This window comes from Dermacentor albipictus, chromosome 9 (assembly GCF_038994185.2).
Source record: "Dermacentor albipictus isolate Rhodes 1998 colony chromosome 9, USDA_Dalb.pri_finalv2, whole genome shotgun sequence".
Taxonomy (NCBI): domain Eukaryota; kingdom Metazoa; phylum Arthropoda; class Arachnida; order Ixodida; family Ixodidae; genus Dermacentor; species Dermacentor albipictus.
In genome coordinates this window covers 85,143,412-85,158,722 of record NC_091829.1, presented here as the reverse complement: position 1 = coordinate 85,158,722, position 15,311 = coordinate 85,143,412, and the positions used below count along the sequence as shown (strand labels likewise).

General features: G+C 42.1%; 1 protein-coding gene across 1 annotated transcript in view; it reads left to right on the top strand.

Annotated features, from left to right (window-relative positions):
* Window positions 1-15,311, top strand: part of gny (ALG6 alpha-1,3-glucosyltransferase garnysstan) — a 29,717-nt gene that overhangs the window by 3,597 nt on the left and 10,809 nt on the right. The window contains exons 5-11 of the mRNA XM_065453794.1: window positions 1,391-1,479; window positions 3,209-3,300; window positions 5,620-5,684; window positions 7,032-7,217; window positions 9,966-10,101; window positions 13,501-13,586; window positions 14,818-14,902. Of these exons, the coding sequence (XP_065309866.1) occupies window positions 1,391-1,479; window positions 3,209-3,300; window positions 5,620-5,684; window positions 7,032-7,217; window positions 9,966-10,101; window positions 13,501-13,586; window positions 14,818-14,902 (739 nt within the window). The remainder of the gene's footprint in view (window positions 1-1,390; window positions 1,480-3,208; window positions 3,301-5,619; window positions 5,685-7,031; window positions 7,218-9,965; window positions 10,102-13,500; window positions 13,587-14,817; window positions 14,903-15,311) is intronic.

Sequence of the window (15,311 nt, the reverse complement as noted above, 5' to 3'; positions counted from 1 at the left end):
GGGCAAATCAAAGAGTCTTTGCCCCTATCTTTTGTTAGCCAAATTGCAGCTGCTAATGTGAAGTCAACATATCCGTTCTCAGTGGTGGACCTTTCTTGGACCGGCCCGGCCTCATCTGCCGGTATCTCCGTGGCACAGTATTGTTGTCCTTTGTTGAAGATGGCAGTTGTGCTTCAAATGTCCATGGTGTATGAGCAACAAAGTGTGATTCGTTTTCTATGGAGCAAGGGACAAATGCCCATCAAAATCCACAGGGAAATACAACCCACATACAGGGAAAGGTGTCTTGCTTCGAGAAGCGTGAGGTGGTGGTGTTGAGAATTCACAAAAGGCCGTGAAGACTTGCATGACGATGAGCGTGCGTCGTTGATTGATAACATGGCAGAGGGGCACCTCAAATTTAGTGCTGCAATGGGACAAATGCCTGAACGCGTATGGGCAACATGTGGAAAAATAGAGTAAGGTACATAGAATAGTATGCATATTTGTAATTACCTGTATGTACCTTATCTCGGCCAATAAAATATAGGGGCAAGGGCTTTCTGATTCGCCCTCGTACATCACCTCGCAAACCTCCTGCTGCAAACTTTTTTTCGAATCCTTCACGCATAAGCAAAGTTAGATGTAGCTATCGGACCAATCAACAACTTTTCGTCTCCTTTTATTACACTAGCTTGCTTGGAGCTACACAGGGGAGCTGGCAACGGGGTGTAAGGGAGCAATGATTTCCTGGCCCCGCCTAAAGGTTGAATGCAAGACAGTGCGTTGTGGCACTCCATGGCAGGTGCAGTGTCTACACTACGCTTTTCATCTTGGAGACTATGTTCAGCAGACAAAGCAATGCGCAACTGTCGTGTTTAGAGCAGCAGTGCAAAGATGAAATTGAATTTCTATCTTTTTTTGAAATCACAAACATGTATATATTTTTATTTATTTAACTCCAAATGAACAATAATTGTATTGGTAAAAATGTTCTCGCAATCCGAAATCAGCCAATAGCTGTTGAGGGGTCCAGCTTCTTGCGATGAGGCTGCATGACGACATTGCAGAAGCGGGAGAAAGTGCTTTTTTCACTGCTTTTTGACACGAGATTGTATATTATGCAGTACAATAATATTTGGTTCATAGGAGCATTGTTAGCAGATCAGCTATGTTTTCTTACTATGTTACAAAAGTGTTTCAGGACCCCTCTAATGACGGTTCATCACCGGTGTTCGGGCCTACGCATTCTTGTCGACGCCTTGCACATACCATTGCAAAGGCTTCAACAAAGTCTGCATTGCTGTCTATTCTCAGCTGACTTCAGTACCAGCGACACTGCCGTACATTGCTGCTGCATGAAAACAGTTGTGTAACTCCTCTGCACTTTCGTTTTGTTCTGTATTCCTAGTGCAGAAGTCATCAACGGCAGTTGGGTTGCCCTCAGTACATCACGAGGTACAGAGAGCTATGACCACAAGCTGTTCATGCGATACACAGGTAAGGAAAGACCTGAATTTAGTTCGCCTAGATTTTGCTCATTTGTGTAGATGGAAGCAGGGCCCATTTGACTGTTGTGTCCAACTGTGTATTACCTCTACGATTTGGATTCTTAATATTGTGTCTTTCTGATAATTTAAGTATGATTTAGTGTGTACTTATGTCTGCTGCAATTGAAAAATTTTAACATTGGTAGTTTGGTTGGCCAAAGTGATCAAGTTGTATCACCTCAAAGTGTACTGCAACATGCTTCTGATCAGTTTTTACATCTTATTTATGCTATTACACTTGTCACTTTCCTGCAAGATATGCACACATTATCATGGTGCTGTTACCTCGCAAGTCTGGTAGCTGCCATGCTGGGCTCGTCACATTATGTGGCGTGCATATAATGTATTCTTGAATTATTGCAATGACCACTGCTTATTCCAGAATGCATGGTGGTTCCCTGGTTTAGTTGAAAACACTTATAATGAGCTTTAAATTTTGAGAGATGTGTTCATTATATCGGAGCGCCCATTATAAGTGGACTGCCCTAAGTGAATGGAGGAAAAAAGATAAGATGAAAATTTACATTGAAAAGTAGTCAGTAACAAAATTTTGTTCTTTTACTTACTTGCATACATTGCCACATGTATGTCTACCTCGAGGCTGATTATGCTGAACAAGAAATTAAAGATGAGGTTATACACATGAAGCAAAATTTAAACAAGTGAGAAATTATAGAAGCACTACTTATAATCAGTAAATAATCATCATAACCTTCGATTAATCAGGCTCCATGTGTGCATTCTCACAAAAAAAAATGTGCTTCCAAAACTCAGCGTAAGGCAGACAGCGGATGTCACATGGCTTTGTGTTCATGTACCTATATACATGTATCTATATATGAACACATGAAGTGCAATGTACTTCAGATGCTAGTGCATTTTCATATGGAACTTTTGGTCTGTGTGCCTCCCTCGTAGTATATGTCTTCACAGAGTACTCGATTTCATGCTTGCCTGTCAAGACTGTGAAAGCTACACAGGTGATGCAGTCATGGAAATGTGTTCCATGCATTCCGTGCATTTCACAGTGCCCTTGTTTTGGATTTGCAATGCTTTCTACGGAACTACTACCTTGTATAGTATTACAACTGCAACTTGTGGGTCAAAGGTCACAGCACATCACATATTATATTTGCACTCCCTTGTGCTTCTTCTATGATTTGGTCCTGAGCAATCTGTGGCTTCTGGCCACCGAAACCTGTCATTCTGCCCATTTAGTCATCTCAGTTATGCCTTCCATATAGTAATTACGTCATATTCGGTGAAATGAAAGTATGAGACCGTGTTAGATCGAATTACATGACACGGACACACATCCTTTTCTACATATGTGACAATTTCTTGGACACAAATGCAAGCAATGGAAAATGTATCAAGCCTTCACAGTGTTGCATGCAACATATGAAATGAAGTATAGCGCACCCCTGCACATATTTAACTGTAACATAAAAAGACAGTGCACAAGAGAAGAACGAGACACACAAAATTGCTGTTTTGCCTAGGTACATCCCTGCACAGTTTAAATGCGCACACATGCCTAGTGTTTCTGCAGTTCTTCCATGTTCTTTAAATAGGGACATAACAGTGCGCTTTGAATGAATTAGGTTAGGATTTCCTTGATGGTCTGTAGTTGTTTCAGCAAAACGTAGTTCGTTACTCTGATGCCGCCGTTCTTGCAGTCCTGGCTGCTGACGTCCTTGTGTACTTTCCCGCCGTGCTCTTCTTCTGGAACTCGCTCTGGTCTCCAGTGAGGATGAAGCCGAGAGATGTGGTAAGCCAGGATGCAATCTGACATCTCGTTTTTCTTTTGAGTTTATTTCTTGCTGCTTTCTTTTTCGCAGTTGTCCCAATAGGCTTCTTTTTTCATACTTATTGTACAGTCCAGTCTGCTCATTTTGAGCTCAAAAATGCGGTCTATCACTGTTTCAAAGAAGTCTCATCTGACACGAAAATTCCTTCGTTACCTCTGATATTTGTTATGAGCATATATTCGTTACCAACTAATCTTGGCAAGAAAATTTTCAGATTTACTTCTTTATATCCAGCAAGTCATCATATCTGTGTTTTGTTATATCAAATGCTGGCTGGATTGAGTTATTGACCATTTTGGGGCTTTCAATCTGGTGGCGTTTATTTATTGAATAGCAGAGTGAACGTGAAAATTTGGCTGGGTTTGCTTTGTGCTGCCGATGTCGTCACTACATGAAACCATATATTTTGTTGTGAGCGCTCAACTTCAATTAAATACATTTTTTTCTAATTCAACTTTGCTTCCTCCAGTTATTCAATAATGTGGAAAATGTTGCAGCCCCCTTCTGTGTAAGAAAAATTCATCAGTGAATGTCCTCATTTGTATAAAAGGTTGAATTTCAATATAGCGAGATTTCTATATAACGAAATGAATTGCCAATTTTATCGACTTCATTATATCGAATTGTAACTGCATTTTGGAATGTTGCCTGGTGCAAATGTAAGAGAATTGGTGAAAATGGAGTAGAAATCAAGGGATCGAAAGCGTTAAAAACTTCCTTTAGAAAAAATGAAGACAGATTTTTTCTGCTGTTAAATGACATGAGCCTAATATAGGACACATAGACTCCAAGTCGCCATGCTGGCCTCTCCGAAAAACTGCTCACATGCTGTACTGGGCCCTACCGAGTATTGCGACAATTAGGCCAATTAAATTATGATATTACCCCTGTTAAACACACCCTGTCCTCATCCCAGCTACGAACTGACGTTGTCCATGTGTCGCGTTTAAAGTCGTACTGTTCGTCTAGTTCGCTGTCATTCTAAGAAGTGCCGGGATGGCACCCGGGGGTTATATTATGGTGCATTTGGACAGGACCATGCATGGAAGATGAAGAGGAAGTGGTAGGAAGAGTGTCTCTTGGAGCTGTGACCTTTGTACCAGCTTGCGCGATTACTGCTAACTATTCTCCATGTAAATAGTTGTAAATACATTCGTGCATCAGGCTTCCTTCTGGTTACAGTATTTTTTCTCAATTAATGTTATGATGCCACTACCATTAGTGCAGTGTGCACAGTTGGCCAGCAATGTTTATAGGGCATGGGTTCCATGGCAACTGTGAATTTCTGCTCTGTAATGGCATTGTGCTATTAATTTAGTAGATACTTACGTAGCTCATTTAAGACTACTACAGACTGAAATTTCGAATTCAAGACCATGCATCTGGGCTTCGTGAGAATCCAGTTTTATTAACAAATTCCATCTCGCGTAACCTTTTGTGACCAAACGAACAATAATGATAACAGTGCAGCAAGAGGTGTAGTTTTCTATATATGCGTTTCCCCACTTGTCGTTCGTTGCGAACGAACTTTGCCTTAAATATATGTGGTATACAAATTGCACTGAGGGGCTTCCAACTCCCTTACTCGATGAGAAGTCATTGCGCTTAGAATTAAAACAACCGAAAATGCACGTAAGAATTGTTTAAGATAAACATGCCATTTTAGAAAAATCAAGAATTGCTTCAAGATAAGACGGGACCCACAGAGTGCAGACTAAGAGCGTTTTCTTCTGGACTGTACATTTATGTTCACGCATGCATGTCTGTATTGCGCAGAACAGTACGTAGACCTTAAACAATATTTAACCAACTGGCTCCATCTGTAGCTTCACTATGCATAAAGAAGAATTAAAATTTGGTCTATTGGTAACAGATTTATTGGGGTGTCTTAGGGCGGAAAGCATAACACAATGAGAAAACAACAAAAAACGACACTGCTCGCAACTCGAAGATCTTATTAAAGTCACACAAATAGATGGCTTCAAACAAGCCTCGCCCGAGTCACGCATGCGCAAGAAAAAAAAAAAACAGAGACAGAATGAAAATGCAGACAGCAACGCTAATCACGTGCCTTCCCAACGGTCTACCTCCCTAGCGGACAGTGCAGTTCTTCAAGATTACTGAATGCTTCTTGAATTCTTGCATAACTTCTCGCATAGCATTGCTACTGTGCTGGAACAAGCTCCCTGCATTGTTAAACAATGACAAATGCAGCTGTGTGAACTTTACCCCGTAGTGGATGAGAATTATGACAGTGTTGAATTTTACTATGTCTGCAGGCTATTGCCAGCACCCTCACCTTGATTGTGCCTGGGTTGGTTCTCATCGACCATGGTCATTTCCAGTATCCTTTTGTGTTATGTGATCGCATTATGTGTTTTGTATTATGGTGCTGGAATGTGTTGTTGCAAGTACAACAACTAGAGAACAAGCATTGATTTGCTTACTTGGGTGAACCGGTGTTCTGAAAACTTCAGTACTCTTCAGGTGTGGCAGCAGCAACCATCTAACCAAAACGATGCAGCTATCGTGCTATCTCCTTTTTATAAGGCCCATCACTGCACCGTAATATATCCGCGCAGTTTTAAGAACACCAATACACTGTTATTTTTCTATGGCTGGCTACAACATTTGAGATGCACAAACACCCTTATATCTAGCAAAGGGTTCGTTGAAAATTTGTTGGGTCAGGTAACAAGGCAAATGAAGAAGTTGTGGTGACCGACCAAGCCAAAGTGAAACAGCAGACACATTTTATAACCCAAGAGGGCTACAAAATTTGGGATTTAAGAGTGAAACGCGATAGCATTCAAAGATCCCTGACTGCTTCTCACACTTCCTGGCAACTACAATTTATGTAACCGTAATGTTTTCCTGGAATCACTGATGGCAAACACTGTGCTTCCTGGTTCTTTTTCTTTTTTTGATGGCGTTGCAAGGAACCGAACAGGCCGCTCTGCTTCTGCCAAGACAGACAGGCAGCTGGAAAAAAGGTTTATGTTTGAGCTTTCTCGTAACGGGACTATGTTTTTTCGTATATTCAAATTACAATCCGATGCTATCATGTCTGTAGGTTGTGTGTAAGTTGTACTTTATGAGTTTTTTGATGCATTTTATTTCGAGAAATTCAGTTAGTTCAGTAACACCTATATGCGATGAGAAGGGCCTGCGTGGTTCAGGACGATTTTTGAGGCTACGGGTGCTAGCGCCAACACCGATGCCAGATTTTCTGTGACTAGTAGTTTTATCGTACCTGTTAACCACATAATGGATAAACACCATTCCACATCAGGCAAAAACAAGAGAACCTTGTTCACCTTTATTTATGGCCATAGAGCGTACTTTTGTATTAAAAAAAAAGGCAATGAAGTGTTTTTCAGCAAGGAATTATTTAGTGTAGTAATCAGTAATTTAATTATCAGTTTGCTGAACTACCCAAAACTGGGGGGTAGGGGGAGGAATCTCATTTGAGGGTATCAAAAATGTTGTTATAGACTTTGCGCTTAGTTTATCGTGCTTAAATCTGAATTAGGTACGCAACTCTTTGTTTCAAAAGTGATACATTGAAATTTGTGAAGTTAAGTGAAATTGAGGAATCATTAATTAATTCGTACATTCTGCCGAGCACTTTGTTCTAGAATGGTCTGATAATTTAGAAATATTGCTGCCCTTAACAAGAGTGCAACACCAGGTACAACTGTGTGAGCCTGGGCCTCGCTTTGGTTGCCGTAGCTTTCGTAGAGCGCGAGAGCCCCCTGCTTAGCGCTGTGGCCTTTTCGCTGGCACTCAACTACAAGCAGATGGCGCTGTACTATGCGATTCCTTTCTTCTGCTACTTGCTGGGATGCTGCTTCCAGCAGCGAGGCCTTGGATACAAGTGAGTGATGGTGACGGCATCGCTGATGTCCATCGCTGAAAGATGGGTTAGAGCTTGTCAGGTGGATTAGAGTTGACTGCTGAATCAGAGAAACCAGTCATCTTGGTAATGAAAATGAGGCAGAAAATTTTTCATTGTCCTTTGTTGGTGCACTGGAGGCTTTCGCATCGATTTACCCAGTGTTTACCAGCCTCCCTCCCTTGGCGGCCTATGTTGGCTGCAATGTCAGAATTGTAACAGTGTAATGAATATAACGAACCAAGCGAGGCTTCCTCTTCAACTTCATTATAATGCGGTTTTACTCTATACGTTTTTACTGCGTGATTCCAATATTTGGAAAATGGTACCAACCTTACAATTCACAAACTTGGACACATGTTTCATGATACACCCTGTGTCACCTTCTTTTGCATTGAAGTGTTTCTTTGTCTTCGCATGAATGCCCATGAGCTAATTGGGTGAGGAAAAATACATGGCCACTCTGCAATGCTTTGGTACATCATATAGGTTGCGCGCCAACTTGGCTGCATATGGAGTGGCAGCGCATCTGTTTGACTTGCCTGCCTGTTCGCTTTTCCTGGGCCTCTTTTTATTTCGTGCTCAATGAGCTCTGCATTTTTTGGAAGCCTGATAAATCACAAGGGCAGGAAGAGCAGCATGCTTCAGTCTTTAAAGCTTAGGAACCACATAAAGCTGCATTTTTATTATGAGTGTTGCACAAATCACAAGATGATGGCGAAAAACAGAGGGCCCATGATGCCACCTATGGTTATCAGGATCAACATGAGAGAGTTTTAGAATAGGGGCCCAAAACGTTTTGGGGCCCCAAAGAAATAGTGTCGAAGCCACTGCGCATGCGCGAGACGCAAACTGCATTTGGGTTTTGCTTTGGGAACACTATTTCACCGATTTAGCGGGAGCCCAAATAGCGGCCCCAAAAACTTTGTGTCAACAAACATGGCGGCACCCATCAAAGCAATGGCTCTAACCTAGCACCAAACTGGGTTTGATTCGCGGTAACGCGTGAAGTACGCAAGCGAGGAGAAGTGACTGCGGTTATCGCTTTCTCTCAACTAGCGTGTGTTATGAAGATTGATTCATTAAACGGCTGTGATTCCGAATTCGATTATGGATTTTATGGCTCGTAGGCCTAACGCGGCTAAGCTTGGCTGGTGAAGCCAAGTAAAGTTGGTTTTGTTGCGCAAAACTAAGTGCAACTAATTGTTTCCTGGTTACAGAATAACCTTTAGATTGTAATTAAACGCGAATACATGCAAGTCGAAATTTCTATTCCTATCATAAAATGGTATATCTTATTTAATTATTTGTTATTGCTTTTCTTTGACGCCGTAGTGGTGCTGTCAGCGCAAGATGCTATCCGCAAATGGAAAGCCCTATTCTAAAGCTCTACACTCCTGCGTGCCCCAACGCTAACATCCGCAAAGCTCTTTGAGGCCTCAATAGTTTGGGGCCCCCATTCTAAAACTCTCTATTGTAGAAGATGCGCGGCAGACAGCCCAACTGTAAAGGTCACACGGTTCTCATGGGTTTCAAGTGCAATTTGCACCTGTGCCTCAACAAACACGACTACTAGAACTTCAATTTCCACCAGCGGCTCAGCCAGCGAGACCCAACTAACAAATTTGCTGAGAACTCCTTAACTTGGAGTCAAAGTTTCCTAAATTGTCAGTTTTGGTTGGAGGAGAAAATTCCAAATGTCCAGTGTTTCGAATTTGCAACATGGCAGTTTTGAGAAATGCAGCAGCGCAATGAAAATTTTCTGTCTAGTTTGTAAAGATGGGGACAAAGGGATGAGAACCCGTACAAGCTTAAAAGTTTTTGCAACTCTGAAAAAATACATTGATCATTAATGAGTTAAGCTGAAGCTCCTTTATGAATTCTAGGGACAAGTGTGGAACACTGTTGGGCCATCACTTTGTTCATTCCGTTGCACGATAGCACGAAGACTGCGCTGCATGTATTTGTTACTTCTTGTTTCCAAGGAAGGTGCGATTCTTTTGGACTACTCCAGGACAAGCAAACATTATTAAATTACTAAATTGAACTGTACAAATTGGAGGTGAGGACGGACAAGACAAGAAAGGCAAAGGGCTACTGTTTGTCTTCTCTTACCTGTCTTCATCTTCTATTCATGCTATTTATTTCAATTGGATTATTCTATTTTTGAAGTGCCCATTAACACGTATAAGCCTTGTTAAAGGTGCCCTTATGCATTGACAAAGAAGGAAAAAAAGAAAATGAAGCACAAAATATGAACTAGCAGCAGCACAGGATAGCAATAAAAAAATTGGTTATAAACAAGAACAGAAATCAGTCAAAAAGACACATGGGGGTTATAAATGTTAAGATCATCACGCAAGGCATTTTGTTGGGTTAAAACACGCATTATAGCTAGACATAGAAGTTGATTTAACATAGAAAACATTGGGATTATGCAAGTTTGTGCATGCACAGAGATAACTATGGCAGATAGTGAACAAAAGACGCAATTGTGGACTGATTTCACAATATCACAATATTTTCACCTCATTTCTAGGGACCCAATGTTAAACAAGCATGATACGCGCTCATAGTCGTAGTAAACACGTCTTTTCAGAAATCGCTCATACAAGATTTGGGAGCACCAAGATGCAAATCAGTATTGATCGCCAACATGCCCATTCTTATATGCTCTGATGTTTAGTAAACTAGCAGCGTTAACGTAGTAACACAACATCTTTTTCTCAGGCTGAGGCTGTTCCTTGGCCTTGCCCTAGCAGTCAGTGCCACCTTTGGCGTCTGCTGGGCACCTTACTTGGGCAGCCCTGACCGAGCCTTGCAAGTCCTAAGGCGCCTGTTTCCACTAGACAGGGGTCTGTTTGAGGTAAGCGTAGTGGTGAGCAATACTAGAACTACCTACATTGCAACATATGTCACACGAATATTAATCTAATCACGTTCAGTCATGGGTTATGATGGACTGTCAACAAACATATCAATATCGCACAATCTTTGCCGCTGCAGTGCAGACTCCATCAAAAGGTCCTGGTGGGAGAATAATTTGTGCATTTTTATTGGGCCCTTGTATTCACGCAGTAATAATAAAAAAAACTTTTGATTTAGCATAACGTCAGTTTGTTTGCAGTTTCCTTAGTGGCTATGGCGTTCTGCTACGTTGCGCGACTTCACGGGTTTGATGCCCGACCACTGTGTCAGCACTCACTCCAGTGGGGGCCATACGTCAAAGCACTTGTGTACTTTCATGTAGGGAAACATTAATGAACTGGAGGTCACCAAAACACCTCCGGAACACCGTGGCAACTCCCATAGCCCATGCCTTGCTTCAAGATGTTAAACGTCCTAACTTAATTTTTGAAAGTCATTTGTGTTTTGTTTGTGAAAAAGACTGTATCACTGCCTCAAAGCAAGTGCATAAGTTACTTATCGGAATGCTGCTTGAACGTTGTGTGTCAATGCAAACACTCACTCAAAAGCGTTAGCAGGAGTAGTAGCACCTGTGCTTTATACCTACTGGGCAAGAGCACAAAGAGGTATTGGTCTCACACCCTGATGGAAAGGTGCATAAACAGAAGGAGCTGTCAAAACAGTTGATTTAACTTTAGCTTTATTCTTGCCAATGAAAAGCATTTGGTGAATACCAGTGAGACTGCAAAAGCTGCAAGTCGATATGGCATTAGTAGCACAGTAGCTGTGAAAAAATGATAAATATGCCGACCTGTGCCCTTGCCCTGTGGCAGGTTACATTAGTTTATGCAGAATCTCGGCAGTCCCTCTAGGAGTCCGGAATGAGTTTGCTTTTTAACTGGGATTTAAAAATAAATGCCTCTCCCACCCATATTATCATGGCCTTGCAATCCAATTTACTTGGTTGTTTTTGTTATTCAGCAAAAAACAGTTTGCAACTAGAAGTTTTACAGGACCGCTTCGGTGTGATGTTTACCGTTAACCGACTGGCAATCGTGCCACAAATGAGGGCTATCATTTCATTTTTTTCCTTTTTAAAGAAAAAAAGTTACTTAAAAAAGAAATAATGTAAAGTTACTGCTACAGCATAACATGTTAGTTACAGGTTTTAAAAGTTAATTAGTACAGTTGCAAGATACAGAGTAGAAAAAGAACAAGCATTGTTTTATTCTTTCTGGTAGCTGAGAAGACCAGCTATAGTTAGCTGTAAGTAGGGGGTGTGTGAACATTTGAAACTTCAAATACGAAAATTCGCAATTCAGTGTTTTCAAATATTGCTTTCACTGTCTACATGGACAAGGACAGATGCTAGTGGTTTCTGTTGTGAATGACTCCGCTGCAGTGGAGCTGCAGTTGTTGAGCAAAATCGCAGAGTACCTAACTTCGATTGAATAATACCCAGTCATTCAATAAGAATATAGCGTCACGAGGCAGTTTAAGAATTTTGACCAATTTTGGCAAAGCAGTTTATTCTTGTACAGTATCAACATGTTTGCATTCCTTTTAAATAATGTGTCGCAATAGTACTGTGTTACTTTCTGATCCTTCTATGAACACTGCACACTACGTACATCTCGGAATGTGCTGTTCTTGTGTTCCATTGCTGTCATTGCGATGGTTCACTGGATACAATCACCTTGCAGTCGCTTCTCATTTACAAGCTCCCCAGTAGACTGGACACTAGTTCTTAACAGCATTACACGTATAAAATGATGTAAATCGGCCTTTTCTTTTATACCCTCCGTGGTGGCTTAGCGGCTATGGCGTTGCCCTTCTAAGCATGAGGCCAACAGATTGAATCCCGGCCACTGCGGCCGCACTTATTAAATAGGGGCGAAATGCTAAAATGCCATTTGGTGCACATTAAAAATCCCCAGGTGGTCAAAATTAATGAGGCGTGCCTCATAATAAGATTGTGGTTTTAAGACGCAAAACTGCAGAATTAAATCTTTTTAGCCTTTTCTTTCTTGATGAAAAGCACTTTATAGAATTTCTATACTTCAGATTGTTTAGAAATGAAAAATAAAGTATTCAGTGTTTGATTCGACATTCAAAGGTTCTTTTTATCAAATAAAGCAGAACCTCATTCATACGTTTCAGAAAAAAATAACACGAAGAAAATGTACTAGATGGGAAAACGTACCATCCGAAGCAATAAAAAAAATTTGACAGACCCAACTATTCTTGATATTTACGTAATGCAAGACATCCCGCGGATCCTTGCGGCACGAGACACTGAGGCACGTCAAGCTGGCGGTGCTTTGACAGCCAGAGATGCGTTGTTTCCATATTGCGTGTTGTCTTAAGAGGGCGATGGGAAACCGAAACGAAATCGAGCTGACGGGCGATGCCGGATGCCGCCGAAGTGAAGCCCATTTAGAATATCATCTACAAAAAGTGTGCCATATGCTACCAATGTCACTACACACCACGCACTGTGGAACAGATGGGCGAAGATGCCTATCGCAATAGGTTTGGCGGCGATATCAATGAATGCGGTGTGCAACGACCCAGCCGGAGATTTGCTGACACTGAAATAAGAAACTGTGCTCGCCGTCATTTGCGCATGAGACGGGCGGCTATATACAGTTCTCGATCGTGCGCACCTCGCGCCTTTTCTTGTTCACATGAGATCCGGTGGCTGGAAAACGTATACGATCGCAGCCTGCAGCAGGGAATGGCATCGCGTATCGGTTATCGCCTATTAAAAGCGTGCACTACACTTCCGACAGTACCACGCGCTGTGAAACAGATAGGCGAGGATGCTTATCGCAGTAGGATCAGTGGCGTTTGCTGTGAATGTCGCGTGCAAAGACCCCGGAGAAGATTTGCTGCTATCGAAACGAGAAACTGAGTGTGCGCTGGCGCTTTTACGTGAGACGGGCGGGTGAGTATTGCAGTGAAGCTGCCGTGGCAGACAGCGGTATACTGTTCTCATTCGTGCGCGCCTCGCAAAGTTTCTTGTTTACATGGGATGTAGCAGCCAGAAATCATATCATATGATCACAGTTTGGCAATATACAAAATGTTGGTGCCGAAAATCATGTGTTCCGGGAACGTATGAACCGCTAAAAAATGAGTACAACTCTATTGGGTCATTTTTTGGGTTTTTGATTGCGAACGTTGGCACCGGGAAAACGTACGTAACAGGAATGTATCAACAATGTTCTACTGTAATTGTACTCAATTCGGTTCAGGACTTGAGCACACTTAAAAGGCTATTTGAATTTGTTACTTGCAATGAGTGTGAGAAACATTCATACATCTCACTGCAGCTACCACTCCTTATTGTTTCCAGGACAAGGTTGCCAACATCTGGTGCACTCTGTCCATCGTCATCAAGCTTAAAAACCTTTACTCACCGACTGTACTTGCATTGGTCAGGTAAGGCTGCTTCCAGGCTGTTCTACCTATTACAACATTTGTTCTCACTTTGCAGTGAGCACAGAAAAAAAAAGCACAGAAACCATTAGACGATGACGGTTAAAGGGGCCTGGCAACACTTTTCTGACTAATCATAGAATGACATCACTATTAAATTCCGTTGCTTCACGATCTCCTGCTGCAAAAATTTGTCAAATGTGTCCTTCTAGAACAATACATAGTTATCAGACCGACGAGCAGATTGCTCTCCCCTTTCATTTCCACAAGCACTCTGGAAGCTACACAAGGGAGGCAGCAAGTGGGCTCAGAGAGCAATGACTCGCCGGCCCCAATTAAAGGTTGAACGTCTCAGCCGTAGACGGCTTGTGGCGGCACCTCATAGCAGCCGCGGTATCTACGCTATGCTTTTCATCTTGGAGGCCATGCACGGCCGACACAGCAATGCGCAACTGTCGTGTGTAGAGCGGAAGTGTAAAGATGAAAGGGTTTTCCCGTCATTTTTTGGATCACAGCCAAATATATATTTGAATTTATTAAATGAGCAGTAATTGTATTACTGCTAATGTTCTCGCGATTACATAATCAGCTAATAGCTGTTGTAGGCACAGCTGCTTGTGATGACGCTGCATGACGACATTGCGGAAGCAAGAGCAAGCAATTTTTCACTGCTTTTGACACAAGATTGTAAATTCTCTACTTGATGCTGTGCAGTAACATTTGGCTCACATGTTCACAGGGGCCTCATTAAGAGTTCAGCAACATTTTCTTACCATGTTCAAAAGGTGTTTCAGGACCCCTCTAAAGTGAAGCAATAGCTCTTCGGTAGACCTGCTCTGGGGACACTTGCTGACATAGTAAACGCAATAACATAAACACAGGCACTGCAGGTGGTGGTTTACGTGTCTGTGCTCAATACGTGTTCACTATGTCCGGGATGCACTGGTACTGAAATGTATAAATAGTAAGTAAAATGGAAATGAAAGCAGACAAAAAGGCAATTTGTCACAGGTGGGAGCCAGGTAAACATCTCTTTACGCTTGTAGTGATTTACCATTTAGCCACCGCAGCAGCTGTCCTCCCATACACTTTCTTGGATGTTTATGCGTATGTACCAGAGCTAGCCCTGAGTGTCTGTGGTTGTCACTAACATCCCTCAGTCCCCCTCATTCTTCTCACTCTTGAGTGCATTGTGCGAGTTTGCATTTTTCAAAACGATTGCTCATCCCTCTAGCGGCCTTGTGACGCTTGGCACGGCAAGCATCTCGGCAGTTGACGTGCTGCTGCGACCGATGCCGGAACGTTTTCGATTCAGCCTGGTAAGCTTGCATTGCAAACCAAGGAATGTTTGCTGTGAGTGGTTACAGTGCGATAACGGGTCATGTGTTGTCTGTTAAAGGAGTATTGATGCAAATTTCAAAAGTTGTAGAGAAGCTAACCATATGCTTAATGGCACTCAGCAAGTGTGAAAGTTGGGAAACGTTTCATAAGACATTTTAATTTGACACTAAAGTTGGTCTCGAAATGTTGGATTTGGTGTCATGGACATTATCATATCATGACACAGAGCAAAATTTGTTGACCTCATGTAGCAGTAAGGCTAGGCATGATGACATTGATCATAAAATGGCAAACAAGCATGCTGCGTGCATTTCTTCCCAACTGGCGATAGCACGTAGTGGCCACAGTGATCACACATAGCAAGCCAGTGTATAGCAACGTTCTGAT